General features: G+C 41.9%; 2 protein-coding genes across 12 annotated transcripts in view; one reads left to right on the top strand and one right to left on the bottom strand.

Moving 5' to 3' along the window:
• Gas2 (growth arrest-specific 2) overlaps positions 1-13,345 on the bottom strand; it is a 131,073-nt gene extending 117,728 nt beyond the window's left edge. For 4 of the 11 annotated variants that reach the window (XM_087582050.1, XM_087582040.1, XM_087582041.1 and 1 more), the window contains exons 1-2: positions 11,836-13,345; positions 10,783-10,858 (exon numbers count right to left, since the gene is read on the bottom strand). The gene's annotated coding sequence lies outside the window, so the exon portion shown is untranslated. Of the gene's footprint in view, positions 1-10,782; positions 10,859-11,442 lie in introns of all 11 variants that reach the window. The other 7 variants (XM_087582043.1, XM_087582046.1, XM_087582047.1 and 4 more) reach the window with 5 other exon arrangements.
• On the top strand, positions 12,929-15,745 carry Fancf (FA complementation group F). The gene is given in 1 exon segment (NM_001401015.1): positions 12,929-15,745. A coding segment is annotated over 1 exon segment (1,020 nt). The 5' UTR covers positions 12,929-12,941; the 3' UTR covers positions 13,962-15,745.
• Positions 15,746-17,649: the final 1,904 nt, after the last annotated feature.

Genomic DNA, 17,649 nt, shown 5'->3' with positions numbered 1-17,649 from the left:
CTTTTCACATCACCCCTAACATGAACAACCCATTTTCTCAAGTGAGTGGAATAACCAATTATATGCCTTGCTATCCCCCATCTGTATGCTACCTTCCTCTTTTCTGTCCCCCACCTCTACACCTTTCAGTGGAAATAATACCTATGGACATATCTGGAGGGGAACAAAATCAATGGAGATTAGAAGACATACAGTAAACCTAATGTTGAAAGCAAGAGAAAAATACACCAAAAGATCATCAAGAAACATTCCTATTTCTTGACAACTGGACAGATGGCTCAGTAAGAGGGTAGTTGACCTTGCAGAGGGCCAGAGTTTAGTTCCTGGTTCCCTTACTGGGCCTTGAATAATTACCTATAACTCTAGTTCTTGGGAATCTAGCTACTACTGGTACCTCTATACAGATGCATAAAAGGGTTTTAAAAGAATGGCTCAAAAGTAACAAAACTGGCAGATAAATTCTTGCCTCCCCTTTCTGCTGTTCATCTTTTGGAGAGTGTAACAACAGATGATGTGAATGGAGAGGAAGACATGTGGAGCTCTTTAGCTAGTGCTCTCTAGTCTGAGGACAGACATCATGTTGTAGGAGGGAAAATTAAGTACCAGTAGTAGAGAGGTGTTTAGTCCCTGGGTTTGATCTTCAGCACAACCATACAAATATACGTATGTATACATACATATACACATACAGACACAGGTCCAATGGGAATCAATGAAGACATCCATGGTTAGGCTAAAACGCCAATGGCAATTAATGGAACAATAGTCTTCAAAAGCGACCTTGGGAATTCTGTTGTTATGAACTCAGTAAGAAACAATGTCACTGTGAGACTAAGAACAATTTCATTTTCACCATATGTTATGGCTATCTATGGGTGTCAATGGATATCAGGGGCAAGTGGAAAAACTATTTCTGGGTGTGTTTGCAAGGGTGCTCCTTCTAGAAGATGTGCGCATTTGAATAAATGAGCAAAGAGTTTCCACCAGTATGGGTGGGCATCACCTATTCCACTGAGGACCCAAAGAACCAAAGAGTGATGCCAGTATTTGTTCTCTCTTTTTGATATTGTAGTAGCCCCCCTTACCCCCCCCCACAGTCACATACACACAGAGTCACACAGACACAGACACAGACACAGACACAGACACACACACACACACACACACACACAGAGAGGGGGAGAGAGAGAGGTAAATAAGAGCAATTCCATGTGAAAATTCAAGGGTTGTTCTTATTTTGCATCTGCAACATAAGCACGCATGTTTCCAACTGTGTAATTCTGAAAAATATCAGAAACCTGTGGGAAAAGACTAAAGTCTTCTCTAAAACAAGCTATTTGTCCCTGAAAATTCACTTATTGTATGCCTTGCAGACTGAAGTATGGCTTTCTCACTTAAGCTGGAAGTAATTTTCCTTCATTATACATTTTTGTAGTCTGCTTCTCAATTGATTTTGAAAAAACATGTAATCTTAATTCTGAAAAGCTCACTTTAATAAGTATCTTCACATTAACTATTTTGATAGCCATACCTTGCACGTCCTTTATGCCACTAAATTCCTAGCACACTGAACACCATGAGACATGGAGCAGGCACCGCATATATAATCACTGAATAAATGAATGCCACACATATCAGTAATGCAGGAATCGTAACGCTTTGGCTATACTTTTATGCATTGTCTCTAGCTTTGCAAATTGAAACTAGGTAGAAAATTTACTTTTAACGTGTTACAGGCAATGGTTCCATTCCATGAAGAGAACCATTTCATTTGGTAAAATACAAACAGATTTCACTAAAACAGATGCTATCTGCTGTGCCAGACTTATAAATGAGCTTAACCTGTGTCACCTGTCACTTCATCTAAAAACAAAGTTGATTTGCACTCAAGGTTTAATCATAAGTAATGTAACATGACTACAATGAACTGTGTGGAAATATTTCTACCATTATGACTCTCAATCCTTTCGAGTATGACTCAAAATCAGAAGAAATGCATGATGGAACAGATCCAAAAGCATGCACTCCGACACACACAGCCACCTATCACTTAGAGGTAGTTACCTCTAAGTTACTGTAACTAAATACTGTTCTGGTATTTTCCCCCTTGGTATTACCCTGGTCTCCTTTGTGCCATTCCATTGATAAACAACACTCATGGAGAATGGGTAAATTTGTTTCATAAACCACAGTTAAAAGAAATAACTGTAAGGAAATAGAACTCGAGAAAATCAATCAAAATAGAGGAAAAGTATCAATGAACAGATAATTTCATTATAAAATTTAAACCATATTTTGCATATGTCAATCATAAGTACCTACAATATGAAATTCTGTCACAAATCCTAAACGGCTCACTGGTTCACAGTGCCGATCTTCACTGATGCTAACAAGAAAGGTATTTCATGCTCTGCCTTCCTGTTAAAGTTGTTTCTTTGTCCAGAAGCATCTACATCCTCAACTTTCTTAGGATCCCTTTGACCTCGGGGAGGAGCAGTTGTTTCCTGTGTTCTCTCAGAACTTAATGTTTTCTTTGATTTCTGATTTACAGTACAGCATCACAGTTTACTTTTGAAAAAGTAGGGATGAGGGCAAGAAAGATAGCTCACCCATTCCAGGCCAAAGCTCACAACCAAAACTACAAGAGGAAACAGGTATGGAATTGTGTGGCTTCAGATGTCTTTAACACGGTGTCAAACGTACACTTGTTGAATAGCTGGCTGGATGAATAAGTGATGCACAGAGTCCCTGGGTTTCTGAATCAAGGTGGATGCTGGTGCAGGGTGGGAGACTCACAGGCAGGCATCCAAGCCGCCCAGTGGAGAACAGTGATTAACTCTGCAGCTTCATTGATAGAACGAAGGACAATATAAGATTTTTTTTTCATGTTTCCTGAAACTCTCATTCATGAAGACATTGAACTGGTTTTCTTTTGGGTATGGAGCCACTTAAAATGACAAAAATGATTACTTTATCAAATCATGAAAAAACTATCAAATTATGAGAAAAAAAACTTCTTGACAATTAATTTTACAAATGACATTTTACAAATGAGGAGCCCTTGCCCACTGTTGATTTTCACAAGATATTTGGAGTAAAGACTTTTAAAATGAACTAATTTGGTATCTGTTGCACCAAACAGACCAGACAGAATACTGAAAGGAGCAGCACTCCAAACCCAAAGTGAGAGAGCTTCACAAGAAAGTGGGGAGGGTTGGGAGAGCTTTGCTGAAGAAAGCTTTGCCTACCTGCTATGGCCATGGTGGCCATTGGCCTCTAGACTTATTTGCAAAAGAATTGTGCCAACCACAATGCCTGGATGTCAGGAAGTAAGAGTAATACTTTGCACTAGTCATAATGGCCGTGGTGCTCGGCATATGAATAGAAGACCAAATATGGAAAGAGAAAAGGTGGGGATTGAGCTCTAGATTCTTTGTTAAAATGTATCTACCATTTCCTGATTGGCATGTATTGAGGTTCACATAAAATACTTAAATGTTCTGTGTGATGACTAGCCACCTCCATTTCTGTACTGAGCACCATTACAACAAACCCCTGCAGTAATGATATTGCCATCCCTCCGGAGACCAGGACACGGCAGCCCTCTTTCCCCAGATTGCTCCTGTTTTACTTCCTCTTCCTCACTCTCTACATAAAGGCCAGGCTGAGATGCCTGCTGAAGAGGAGCTCGAAGTGTCATTGGGAGAAACGACTTTGAAGAGATTATGTGGTATCACACATGAACTAAGCAGGTTAAGCTGGGCATGGCACAGTGATACACATCTAGAGTCCTAATACATTGATAGTAGAGGCATGAGAATCAGGAGCTTCGGGCATCCCAGGTCTCTTAGAGTTTCACTGCTGGGAACAGGCACCATGACCGTGGCAAGTCTTATAAAGGACAACATGTAATGCGGCTGGCTTATAAGTTCAGAGGTTCAGGCCATTATCATCAAGGTAAGATGCAAGGTAGGAGAATGGAAACATCCGGGCAGGCGTGGTGCAGGAGGAGCTGGGAGTTCTACATCTTCATCTGAAGGCTGCTAGGAGACTTCTAGACAGCTAGGATGAGACTCTTATAACCCATATCCACAGTGACACACCTACTCCAACAGAGTCACACCTTCTTAATCATGGCAATCCCTGGACCAAGCATATACAAACCATCACACCGGGGTTAACCTTGCCTTTAAAAACAAATGCATAGCAGATTCAACTCACTTGCATAAATAAGTTTATATCCAAATGTTTAACTATGATAGTAAAATCCCCCGAGGAGATGAATGAATACATTTGAAAATACCACGTGCTATCAGTTGGTCTGAACTGCACCTGGGGCTGAGAACTCAGGACCCATAGGAGTCAGTCCAGCACTCAGGCACAATGGTGCTACAACCGCCTCCAGAATTCAACCACCTTCCAGAACTCTCAGTGGGTAGTAATGAAAAGCTCACAGAAACGATATTCAGAGAAACCTTCTGACTAGGAAACACTTACAGAAAGGGTCAAACAGCCCACAGGCAGAATCTTTCCCTTGGCTTTTGTTACAGGAGAGAGATGGGAGTCTGAGGAGCAGCATTTTTAATCACCTCCAATCCTGGAGAGTCATGAATGCCAGAAGGCCAAGTGATAGATATCCCCTAAGGAGGCTTTTTCAGTTTGTTCATGTTCTTAGTAATGAGATAACCACAAACTGAATGATTAACACTCAAAAAATTTTTACTTGAAAACATGACTTAGAACAGTAGTCCTCAACCTTCCTAACACTGCAACCTTTAGTACAGTTCCTCATGTTGTGGTGACCCCAACCATGAAATATTTCATTGCTGCTTCATAGGTCTATAACCAAAACCAAATTAAAAATAGTATTTGATGTGAAGAAATTAATGGAGTTTTCTTTTGAGACTTATATTTTGTTAATAAATTATTTCATCATGAAATGCGATTTTTGCTTAGAATAATATCATTGATTATAGTCTTTAGTATTACTCAGATTAAAATCTCCAATAGTTCCAATTATTTACCATTATATAGTAAAATTGCCTTTACTAGTATTGTTATTATTTACTCCTGTTTTCTAGACTGCATTTCCCTTAGTAATGTTTTGTTCTGATTTCAAAGCATTTTCTATTGGTCAGAAATAAAGATGGAGGAGGAGAATCTGCAGGTGGATGGCGGTACAGCCAGCATCCTGATCTGCAAGCTGCTCACAAGGGAAGGTCTTCGGCTGTCAGATCAGCAACAATAAAGCATTAGTGCTGGGACTAGAGAGATGTCTCAGTGATTAAAACCACTGTGCTCTTGAAGAGGACTCGGGTTCAGCTCCTAAAATCCATGTGGTACTTCACAGCTGTCTGTAATTCTAATTCTAGGAGATCAAGCACCCTCTTCTGGCTTCCATGGGCTCAAGGCATGGACATGGTGAACAGATGTACACGCAGGCAAGACATTCACACACATACAACCTGAAAATTATATTTTCATAATCACAATAACAAAATTGTACCAACTAAGCAAGGGATGGAGATGATTGTATTCTGTCATAAAAAGCAGAAGGGACATGTGCAGATTTGTTAGATATTGACATGGGGACTTCAAAAATGCCACCACATTCATTATGCTCCTCAAAAGAGTAAAATGAAGGAGAAACTAAGCCATATAATCATTCTGCCTCAAACACTTTTCTCTCCCTTCTCATGGACCATCTCCTTTAAATGTGACTGGATATTTCTACAGCATCCCTTAGAATTATTTTCCCTTTTTATTTTAAACATTTATTTCACTTTTTTAAGGGCATCCCTCATACTTATATGTTGATAATTGACAAAGAAACAAGGCTATAAAAATGTTACCCTCCTGTAAAAGGTTATCTGTAATATCACAAATTTCATTTTAATCACTTGTTGCTGGTCTCAGCCAGTTTATTTTGAAATACCAGGAATCTCCTGTGAGAACATTCCTTGACATTAATGCTATTAGCAGAGCAGCCCAATCTCATAACCCAGATTAGGTCTGGAAGTAATTAAATACAGCAGCTTTCATGGCAATTTCTCACTATATTTGCTACTTTGTAAGAGACTAATTAGAAAAATGAGTTTCATCTATCATTGTGAAAGGGGAATTAAAGTGAGTTTATATATGTATGCACTTTTCAATTTATATGTGCTTAGTGCATGTACACACACACACACACACACACACACACACACACACACACACACAAATCTCTTAGGACATTTTGCATTATATGTCTGGAACTTTCAGCCATCCAGAAAAAAATAAGGCTGAGAAATAATGAAAAAAATGTGCCTAAAGAATCCACATAAAAGTTTTGGGAGACTTGAAAATGGGAACAGCAGACACTTAAAAGTTATTGAACCAGAAACCAAACTCCTTCCTGGCAGGTGCTCATACATCCACATACAAAAGCCACTGGACAAAAGAAGGCACACAAACAGTATCACATATCTACATGAAATCCATCTTCTAATTCAAAATAAAACTGCTCATTTCCTTTCTTATTTAAGGCGGAAAACAAAAGAAAGGGAAAGGGAAAGGAAAGAAGGAAGGAAAGAAAGAGAAAGAAAAGACAGGCAGACAAGTCATTAATTATTAAAAAAAAAAGTTAAAACTGCAGAACGTATTCTAAAATATTCACCATCATGGAATACCTTGCTCTCTTCTAGTTAATTACATTATGAGATGGTTTCACATCGCCTGTTATATAGTGGCTGTGATGATGACTTCTGTCACAGACTGGCAGCACATACGCCAATGTTAGGTATTTCACAATACACTCATTAAAGTGCTCATCTGTCCAGATGAGAGGGGAGGGAAAATGTTACGACTCATGAACGCACAGGACTTATAAAAATGACTGAGAATTTGGGGAACTGTGTCTGCTGAGGTCTTGTCAGGAAATAAGGACAGACTCGGGAAAGATTTTGAAGATAAGCAAACAGAAGAACATTTATAAAATTCTGGGCAAGGCAAAAGCTGTCAGTAAGTATGACACCACAGCAGGAAGTCCAGAGGACAGCAAGGAGGAACCTCTGAAGAACAGGTCCAGGAAGATGCCTCAGCCTCGGCGGACAGAGCCTGCCCTTGGTCCTCCTGCTTGTTTGCTAAGACCTCATACTGGTTAGTTCACTGAAAATCAGGGTTTAAGGGCAAGGGGCTAACATGATGATGGGCTATCCTCTGCTCAGGACAGAGGGGGAGGAAAGAAGAAAATACATCAGTGAAAAGGAAGGAAAGAGGATACTTTCCGCCCTTTCTATTTACAAAAGCCTAGGTTGGATCATGGGAAGTGCAATGCACTTTCCACTATCATGTAGGGTGGCTTCTAGCTGGTGTGAGAGCAGTTTCCAGCCTTTCCACATCCAGGCAAAAATACTCAAGTAGAGAATATTTGCAAGGCATATCTAAAACACTAGGTTTAAAGGGGAAAAGAAAAGTCTTTGGAATGTGATCACATAAATAAAGATGCCTGGAAGTGGTTTCAACACAATAGGTTCATTAGAACATTATCATGTCTATCATTTTTACTTTCTTCATATTCACTATCCATTATCCCTCACATCCACCTCTCACCGGTCCCCTTACTGCCCACATCATTTACTCTCCTGTTGCTGTAATAAAATACCATGACCAACACAACTTAAGGAAGTGTTTATCCTGGCATGTGCTTTCGGAGGGACAGAGTCCATCCCAGCAAGGCAGCAGAACCAAGAAACTGGCTGACCACATTTTTACTAGCACAGGGAAAGGAGAGGGAAAGAACAGGAAGTTGAACACAGTTTACAAACCCTCAAAGCTCTCCCTAACTCTGATGTAATTCTTCAAGCAAGGCTCCACCCACTAAAGGTTCCATCTACTCCTCAAACAACACCATCTACTGGGAGCAAGTGTTAAATAAACAAGACTATGGAGACAGTTGTCATGAAACCATAACACTGCAATCCTAAATAAATTATGGCCCTTCTCTCTTCAGGTTATATAGAACATATATTTATGCATTCCTTTAGTTAGACCCCTTCATAGTAGAAAAAACAATATACTTTGTTCTGAGTTTGGATTATTAAGTATAACATGATGCTCTCAAGTTCTATCTACTTTCCTGAAAATGACATAATTTAGATCATAAACATCTTCACTGATTCCATATCAAATATGGATAAGAAGATAGAATTAAGGCTTTAAATATTAATTTATATGAAAATTTCCAATACTTAAAGCTGTATATTTAAAAGTTTGCTTGTTTCATATAAATGCACATTGTGTGTGTGTGTGTGTGTGTGTGTGTGTGTGTGTGTGCATGCGCGTGTGCGCATTGTTTGGTACATGAATACAGGTGCAGAGACCAATGTGTAAGTATGTAGAAGTCAGAGGAAGTTGTTAGGTATCTTCCTCAAACTCCCTGTTACTGCCTTGAGGCAGGATCTCTTGCTAAATTAAAAGATCACAGTTTTTGCTAGGCTGGCTGGTCAGTAAGCCCCTGAGGTCACCTGCTCCCACCACCCCAGTGTGTGCACTGGAGGCACACAGAGCCATGTACAGTTTATTACGTGCTAAGAAGTTAACCTCATGTCCTCATGCTGGCACCAGGAGTGTTATTCACTGAGCCAACTCCCCAGACCCTACAAGTGCATTTTTAAAATATTGACTCTTATGTTTGAGAGGATAAGTGTAAAATCAGTCTCTCTCCTGATGATGACTTTTTAAAAGGGTTCACAGATGTGGGCCAGGAATAGCTCTTCAGGAATGTGAGATCTAGCCCAAGATAAAGTAATTAGCCTCTGAACGGGCACCATTCTGATCTCTCCACCACTGAAATTCTAGTCAATCAATCTCTGAAGACACATTTTCTGTTCAGAAGATTTTGTTCTACAGTTCTACCACAGTTTTGTGCATATTTTTGGAACCTATTAACTAACAGAGCACCAATCCAAAAGTTCAGGTAGTACCTTGAGCCTATAGGAAAGTCCCTCATTTCATTCTACCTGCGTCTCTGATGTATCCACCCATCCCTTGTAAACTCCCCCTATGACTTCCTTTGTCCTGTAAAACTATAAAAACTTAAGGAAACTGCTTCCATGTTGGAACACGGAATATGGGGTAACTGAAATCTGTTTTCCAAGGCCATGGTCACTGAAAAAATGCTCCCAGAATATAAACAATCTCTTACCCCCACCCCAAACATAAAGAATGTGCTTCATATTTTCGAGAATCAGCATTAACCTGAAATGATAGCACTGGCAGTATTGTTTTCCTAATAGCACTCAGAACTGATAAGGAATGTGATTCTACTTAAACCAGAGTCCCTTTCTGGTCCCTTTAAAAGCACTGTGAGGTTAAATGCTACTGTGAAATCGAAGCCAAGTTTTCTTAGAATATATTTCACATTGTTGGTGGAGTGTTGTCATGATGGGGAAGGCCTGGTGGCAGTAGCCTCAGGCAGCTGGTCACACTGTCAGCAATCTACAGCAACTACAGGGCCAGTAAGAACTTGGGGCAGGCTAAGAAACATGGCCTGCCCAGTAACTTCCTCCAGTAAGACTCAGCCACCTAAAGGTCACCTAACCTTCTGCCACAACACCCTCCACTGGTGACAAAATTTATAACCTCATGAGCATGTGGGGGACAGTTCACATGCCAACCAAGGCGGCCACTAAGTGACTGACAGTGATGAGGGTGAGCACACTGAGCAGAAGGGCAAAGGAGAATGATGTAGGGATTTTATCATACTCTGGAAAATGGCTCTAATTGAAAACGTACTACCTATTTCCAGAATTTTCTGCTGAATATTTTCAGACTGTGGTTGGCTTTGGGTAGCTAGAACTGTGCAAAGAAAAAAAAAAAGGCTGTGGGTAAGGCAGGATGAGTGGGGCAACACTAGTAACTATAGTAACTACTGAGTGGCAGAAGTAGACAGCAGATCAAGCTGCATTCATTGGTCTCTCGGCTGTGCAGTTTGTTGATGTCCTGCTTATTGCACATCTTAAAACAAGCTTCTAAATTACCCAATAGGAAATTGTATCAACTCAAAATTTCGAATCAAAATATTCTGTCGAACAGTATTTGATGGGCAACCTAGGGAAGAGCAAACATAGAGGAGCCAGCTGCATCTTCCTCTGATTCAGTCTCCTCTATTACTGCTCACGGCAATGCTGGTGATTGCTGCTCAGTGTCTGGAGAGAGTACTATTGGGAGCAGACCATGCCAAGGCCTATCTACTACAGAAGTACATAGTAACAAACCCAAACCAGTCAAAGCTTATGAGCTGCATGTTATAAGGCAGGGCTTCTTTAGCTGTATACATTTAAATTAAATAAATTTTAAAAACACAAGATAGACATATGCAATTAGAAATATACGAGGTACCAGGTACCACTACTGTAAGCAGATTCTAATTAAGTCCTGTTCCATTTTTCTTCCTGAAAAAGAAACTCTTTCGTACGCATGCCTGGTGTCCAGCTTAGACTCATTACTGACTTTAGAACAAGAATTGTTTTCCCTGAATCCCGTAAGACTAATGATTGTAGTTAATTCCTCTGGCTACTTCTGAACTTATTTTATTTAGTAGGGAATGCTACATAGAGAGGGTTAAAGCTGGATTCTTAGACTAATTAGTAAATTAAGACAGGGTTACATTAATGTGATCTGTCACCATCTTCTAGCCCTGTATGTGGAGCTAAGTTAGTACTGATATCCGAAATTTCTGGTGGTATGATAAAAACATCATGACCAAAGCAACTTATAGCAAGGCTTATTTAAGCTTACGGTTCCAGGGTCCCAGTGGGGCAAGAGTCCATCGTAGCGGGTGACAAGCACAGCAACAGAGGCTTGACATGCTCACCTGAAGACGTGAAGCAAAGAAAGATGAAATCGGAAGTAGATGATGCTTTAAGCCCTCAAAGCGTAACCTAATTACATATGTCCTCCAGCAAGGCCACACCTCTTACACCTTCTTAAACAGTATTACTAACAAGGGACCAAATATCCAAATACCAAGGCCTATGGAGGATATCTCTTACTGAAAACACCACAGAATGCATACTGAAAGTCAACAGCAAAAATCTACACCAGTATGTTACATATATGGCCTCCATCTTCTCCAGAGCCCTGAGGTAGGCTCTTGTGAAAGTGTCTTATTTTAGTTGTTCATGTTGCTCATGCCAGCATTTGAATGAAATGCTATTTTAATAAAAGTTTCCTAATACTGGGCTTCCATTTTCTGTTCTAATTTACTACATACTGGGAATTGGAAGCTTGTGCCCAGCAGGTGGAAGATTGTTCCTGGCCTTCTCAGCAAACAGCAGACACATCTTCCACTGACATTTTAATTTGTGTGACTCCTCTCACTTGATTTTCCAATATCCCCTAGTGGTGCAAATACTCTTGTGACCTAAATCAAAGATCATCCCCAAACCCTTCCAGTACCTCTTATCCATTTCCAACTGGTCTTTAAAACCTCATACCTATCACTTTAAAAATACACAAAATTTGATTTGCAAAAATTAGCCTGTGCACTGCCGAGCTTGCTCTTCCCAGGCCTTGCTTGGTGGACAAGGAAGATAATGTGCCGCAGTCCGGCTTGGTCCTCCTGGCGGGACACAAAATTTGGGTTTGGAATCCTCCTAAGGTCTGCCTCAAGTGCATAGGTTTCTTGACATTAAAGTATGTATCATCTGTCAGCCTCTAGATGAAGTTTTCCTGAATTAAATGGAAAACTACTTTCCAAATCCAAAGTGCTGTCTTCCAATGGGAAACTGTCACCGGCATGCTTTAGCTACTTAATAACAAACGGTAACTGTGGAACAAATAATTACTCACTGTGGTGCTGAGATTTAACATAATAATGGTTTTGAAAAGGTGAATGCGGGTGAAGTCTTTGCGTGGTCCCAGCCACTTGGAAATGAAGCTGTTTTGGATTTCTTTCTCATCCTGTATTAGATCTGGTGTTCATGATCGTGGCTTAAGACTTATTAAAGGCTCCCATGGCCTTGAGGGGTTTTCAGAGTTGGGTCCTTTGGACATTCGACTGAGAGGAGACTTTTCCTAACACCTAAGATCTAGTGACTCTTATTTTTGTCTACCACATTATGAGGTTAAGTTCAAAGTATCTCTTAAATGGAATGTTAAGAGTTTCCTGTAGGACAGGGTAGCATTTAACGACTTATCTGTACTTCACTCGCTGTCACACCACATGACAGTAGGTTTCCTGACAGCCATAATCAGAAACGTTAAAACCTAGCATATAGTTGGATTAAAATCACAAGGCCAAACATTATAGCCAGGGCTAACAGTTAAAAACTAAAGAAAACTGGTTTAACTATATGTTCTGACAAGAATGCCCAGAATTTTTCAGAGTCTGGCATAAATAAGTAGATAAATTAGAGCTTAAACTTTCATTTACTGCTTGGTCAGGAAGCCTCAGGATAGTAGTACTAGGTTAGACAGGAGGACTGCAAATTAAAGACTGCGAGCACAATTGAGTGGTAGGTTTCCTTGGAATCAATAAATACATAAGGAAAAGGGAAGAATGTTACATCACTGCGTGTGAGAGTCCTGATTCCACAATACCAGAAAAACAGGCCATTTAAGAGCTTTGAGGTTGCAAGCAGATCACGTCAGCACTGCTAATAACGATGAACATCGGTCCCCTTTCGGGGAAGCGCCAAAGTGTCTACCATGGGCATTTTTAAAGCAAAAGGGCAAATAAAATCCTGGCGCGCAAACACGCACTCTGGCGATCTCTCCCAGACCCAGAGTTAAAGCTGGAGGCTTTCCCCTAGTTCATTTCCAGCGCCAATTTGCCCCGGAAAACATGTTGCGAGACTGACACGACCGTCGTCCAATGGCACAGCACGCAGAGGCGGGACCTCACGCTCACGTCCAATCGGCTCGCGCCGCGGAAGGTCAGGGCGGAAGTGGCCGCCATGGAGCCGCTTGTGCAGTATACAGAGCGCTTCTCAGAGCTGCTGGCCGTGTCGTGCGGGACGCTGGTGAGCACGTGGGACGCCGCGACCGTGCGCAGGGCACTGCAGTGGGCGCGCTATTTGTTCCACGTGTACCGACGCTTTGCGAGCCGCGGCCGCGTGCGGGAGGCGCTAGAGAGGCGGCTCCACGTGCGGAGAGGGCCTCTCGGCCTGCGTAGCTTTGCGGCGCTGGAGTCTGGGGACGTGCGGCTCGCCCTACGCCTGCTGCGTAACCGCGCGCTCGCGCCCGCCGCCGCCCGCGCGTTGCCAGGCTTGCTCTTCCCAGGCCCTGCCGCAGACAACGTAGACGACGTGCCGCAGTCCCGCTTGGTCCTCCTGGCACGCCGCGGAAGCGCGCTGCACCTGCTGTTCCGCCTCGGCGGGGACGCGCCTAAGGGCGCGCTGCTGCGCACGCACGCGGAGCTGCTGTACGCGCGCCTTCAGGAGCTGGGCGGTGCGGACTCTACGGCCGCGCGCAAACTCCTGGATACGCTGTGGGAGCACGGGCCGCGGGAGCACGTGCTCAGCGTGATGGCGGAAGCTCTGTTGCGCGAGGCGGACCCGGAGCCAGCCCAGGCCGCAGACTCTGCGGGAGCGGATGAAACACAAAAACTACTGCACTGGCTTCTAGAAAGTACCGAGGTACTGGCCGCTTTTTGCCGCCATCTGCCAGCTAAGCGCCTGGCCTCTGTGGCGGGCTGCCACCACGCACTGTCTCGTGCCTACCTGGACCTGCTCACAGCGTGGGCCACGCGGCTGCATTATGATCTGCAGAAGGGCGCCTGGGTTCCCACACAGCTGGAGGACATGCCCTGGGAAGAGCTGTGTCTAAGGCTGCAGAGCTTGTGCCAGGCCCAGCCATTTCTGCAGGAAGAGGTGCTGGTGACCCTGCGTTCCTGCAAAGCCTTGGATGGCGATTTTGAGGTTCCTGGCATGAGCATCTGGACAGACCTCCTGCTGGCCCTGCCTGGTGGTGCTTGAGTGTCATGCTAGAGGAGGTTCTCAGGTCCCAGGCTGGGCATCTGGACAGACCCTATCCCATGGAGGGAACAAGCATACTTCTCACAAAGCCTCTATGCACAGCACCCTGCTACTACTTGACAGTTTAGAAACTGACAGTGTTTTCGCCTACTCCCTATATATACATGTTCCCAAAACCTAATTGCTTTGGTGCCAATTTTAAATGGTTCGTAATACAAATATATACATTTATATATACATGTATATGTACACTATATATATAAAACATATATATATTATATGTAATATATATATAGTTATTTCCGTCCTTGTGGTGGTTCCAGGACTCTGCCTATTTTAGACAGAGCTCACCACTGAGCTATATTCCCTAGCCTTGTAAGTATTATTAAAGCCATTGAATTTTCAGCTTGTTTTATATAAAGCCAATTTGTAAGAATACTAAAAGTAGACACACGCACTTTAAAAAGAGAAGACTGCTTCAAATTTTCCAAGAAGGACACTTTTTATCTGTATGATTTATTCGTTTCCTGACACTGTTCAGTAGTACAAAGTTTTGTTTAACCAGCAGCATGTGTTAGCATCAAATGCTAACTTCAGAGCAGACTAGGCTGAAGTTAAAACACTAGGCTTGGTTTCCTTAACCTGTTTGCCAACCTTAATGCCCATTAAAGTTACATTGTTCAGAAAGTTTTGTTTGTACAGTTCACTACTGTGAAAGTCAAAATAACAGTAAATTAGTTTAAAGCATGTCTTGAGTACACACTTAAGTGTTTAGAGCACAATAAATACAAATATATCCCGTTGGGTGTCTGGGTTGGATGATAAGAGTTAAGAGAATAGAGGCCACTACTGCCATTTATCAAGGTAATAGCCCTAACCTGATGTCATTACTATGGTGTTTAAACTTCTGACTCTGTTTTTCCTCCTGATTGCTGGATGGAGATGATTCGGAGTGTTTGTTTTCTGACTAACAACCCAACTTTGCTGGGCAGTGGTGGTACAGGCCTTTAATCCCAGCATTAGGGAGGCAGAGGCAGGCAGATCTAGTTCAAGACTAGCCTAGTCTACAGAACAAGTTCCAGGACAGCCAGAGCTACACAAAGAGAAAAGCTGTCTGGGAAAAAACAGACAAAGCAACTGAGTCTGGTTGAGGGTTTAAACTTAATGATAAATAGTTTTGATAGTAAATAACTGGCTAAGTAAATTTCCAGGGATCAACACACTTTCTCCACAGTAAATGCCAGTAACTCAGAAAATTAATTCCTAATTCTAGAAATGGAAATAAAGCAAAAGGATATATGATGCAGAATTCTAATTCTGCTTTAGGGCACAGGTATAAACAAACAGTACAATTATCTGAAGAGAGCAATATCATTTTTTTTTCTTCCTGTGATCAGATTCCTCTCTCTAGCACTTTTTCATCTGCGGTGTTCTGACTTGGATTCCTTAGTGCTGTTATACACAGGAGTGACAACTGAGCCATGCTGCCATTCTGTTTTGTTGTTTGAGGGTCTCGCTCTAGCCCAGGTTGCTCTGGAACTCACTGTCTGCCCATGCTAGCCTCAGACTTAGTGGATCCTCCTTCCTCGGATTCCTAAATGGTGAGATTACAGGTGTTAGGTGGCACATACAGCCGTGGTTTTGTTTCGGTGGTTTTGAAGTTTTAATCCTGATGCCTCTCACTCACTCTCTGCTGTTTGACTTCTGTTTGCTAGAAGAGAAACCAAAGTTTCATACAATAAAGAACATCTGAATTTTCTTACAGTTTTATCAGTCCCATTTCAGATGGTTTTGTGAGTTCTGTGATTGTCCATTTACTTCGTAGATTTTGTCTATTTGTTTTGTTTTGAGGATTCTTTTGGGAAGCATCTCATGGTGAGGAACATTTTAATGTCCATCTCCAAATGCCTGCCTGGTTCACGTGTGAAGGTGGTTTTGCCGTGCACATGATTTTCGGCTATCATTTGGGGTGTCAGTTCACTTGTCTCCTATTCCTATTTTAAAGTGACTGGTCCTTTGTTCAACATTTGCATCTCCATTTCTACCATACTCCTGATGTTCCTAATCTCTCCTGTGACTGGGCCTGTACTGGAAGGTTTATGCTACTCACACCCTAAAGCTCTTTCCTGGCTGACTCCCTTTCAGTCTGTGCTGCTGTGGAAACAGTTGCTCTCATATGTCCCATTTCCCAGTACTAAGATTCTGCCCCACGTTTTACCTACAATGACTAGCCAGCCTTGGGAATAAACTTTCCAAATCCCTCAGCAGTTAAGTATGCCTGTGACACTGCTTTGGCACACCTTGTGAATACATAGAAGTAGGACCTCTCAGGATTTTCCTTTTAATAGGCTGAAGTCAGTGTGCTGTAGTAAGTTTCCTGGGCCCATGACTGGAAAGGTTGAGGATCCCTTCCTAGACTCTGTGAGGGAAGACATGCTTTTCTTTCTATATGCCTTGCTTTTTAGTGAAAGGATTATCTTTGGAAGTAGGTATATATGTAAATCATCAGTGCCTGTGGTACTAAGTTGTATTGGCAAGGCTTGGTAATTTAAGGCCTTGATTTATAAATTGAATATCACTTATCCAAATTTTTATTTGACCTCCTTCCTCTCAAATCTGCCCAGCATGTATACATACATATATATGTGACATATCTTATATGCTTTTTTATGACTCCAGGATTAATTTCTATCATTTTTATTTTAGATTTACTTTATCTTTAAACATGCATATATGTGTCTGTATGAGGATCTTTGCATGTGAGTATGGATGCCTTTGGAGGTCAAAAGGGAATGTCTTATCACCTAGAACTAGAGTTACATTAGCTGTGAACTGTCCTATGTGGGCCCTCTGCAAGCCTTGCCATTCATTGGTTTTCTAGAGTCTGCATTGCATTTTCAAAGTCCGAAGTCCCTTAAGAGGAGAGCAAACCCCAGTGTATTGATAGGACTTTGTCTCTTTCTGTGTTTTGCAGTTTTTCTCTTTGACGTTTGCTTTCTTTTTGCTTTGACTTGATTTCCTTGGGTTATAATCTTAGTTGTCTGATTGATTTGATCTGTAATCCACTAAGCAACAGGTCTCTGGATAGGTCTGTGAAGTTATTCTCTGGGAAGATTAACTCAAGGAAAAGACACCCCCCACAACACCCCCACACACAGTATCCTTCCAACTGTCTGGATATATGGAGGTCAGCAAGAAAAGCAATTGTTTTTTGCTGCCTGCCTTGACTCTTGCTCATGAGTACATATAGTCTGTGTAAGTGACTCTTGGGACAATATGCTCAGTGGGGAAGAAGACCACTTCTGATGATTTGTTTCTCCTGAAGCAGCTAGGACCCCAGACTGCAACTGACACTCTTAAGTAGCCAGTCGCTGTGCTGGCATGAATGGAAATAGAGCATCATCACCAGGGCATCTGTCTAAGATGTGTAAACCACTCTAACAGTGATTTTAAGTAGAATTGATCTGAACAAGAATCAAGTCCCAATACGCAGTGGCTTTCTCAGATTTCAGCCCAGAAGCCTTGAAAGCTTCCCAGAGTTACATCACGCCTCCAAGTTGAAACAGTGTTCATCCCTGTCATGATTATGTCTAGGGATAGCCTGGGCTACATAGTGAGTTCAAGCCAGTCAGAAATGGATTTCAAGCCAGTCTGAGCTACATAGAAATCCAGGATAGGATTAATTCTC

This window comes from Rattus norvegicus, chromosome 1 (genome assembly GCF_021556685.1).
Source record: "Rattus norvegicus strain SHRSP/BbbUtx chromosome 1, alternate assembly SHRSP_T2T, whole genome shotgun sequence".
Lineage (NCBI taxonomy): Eukaryota > Metazoa > Chordata > Mammalia > Rodentia > Muridae > Rattus > Rattus norvegicus.
Note: the sequence above shows the minus strand (reverse complement) of the source record. Positions and strands in the feature narration are given on the sequence as shown.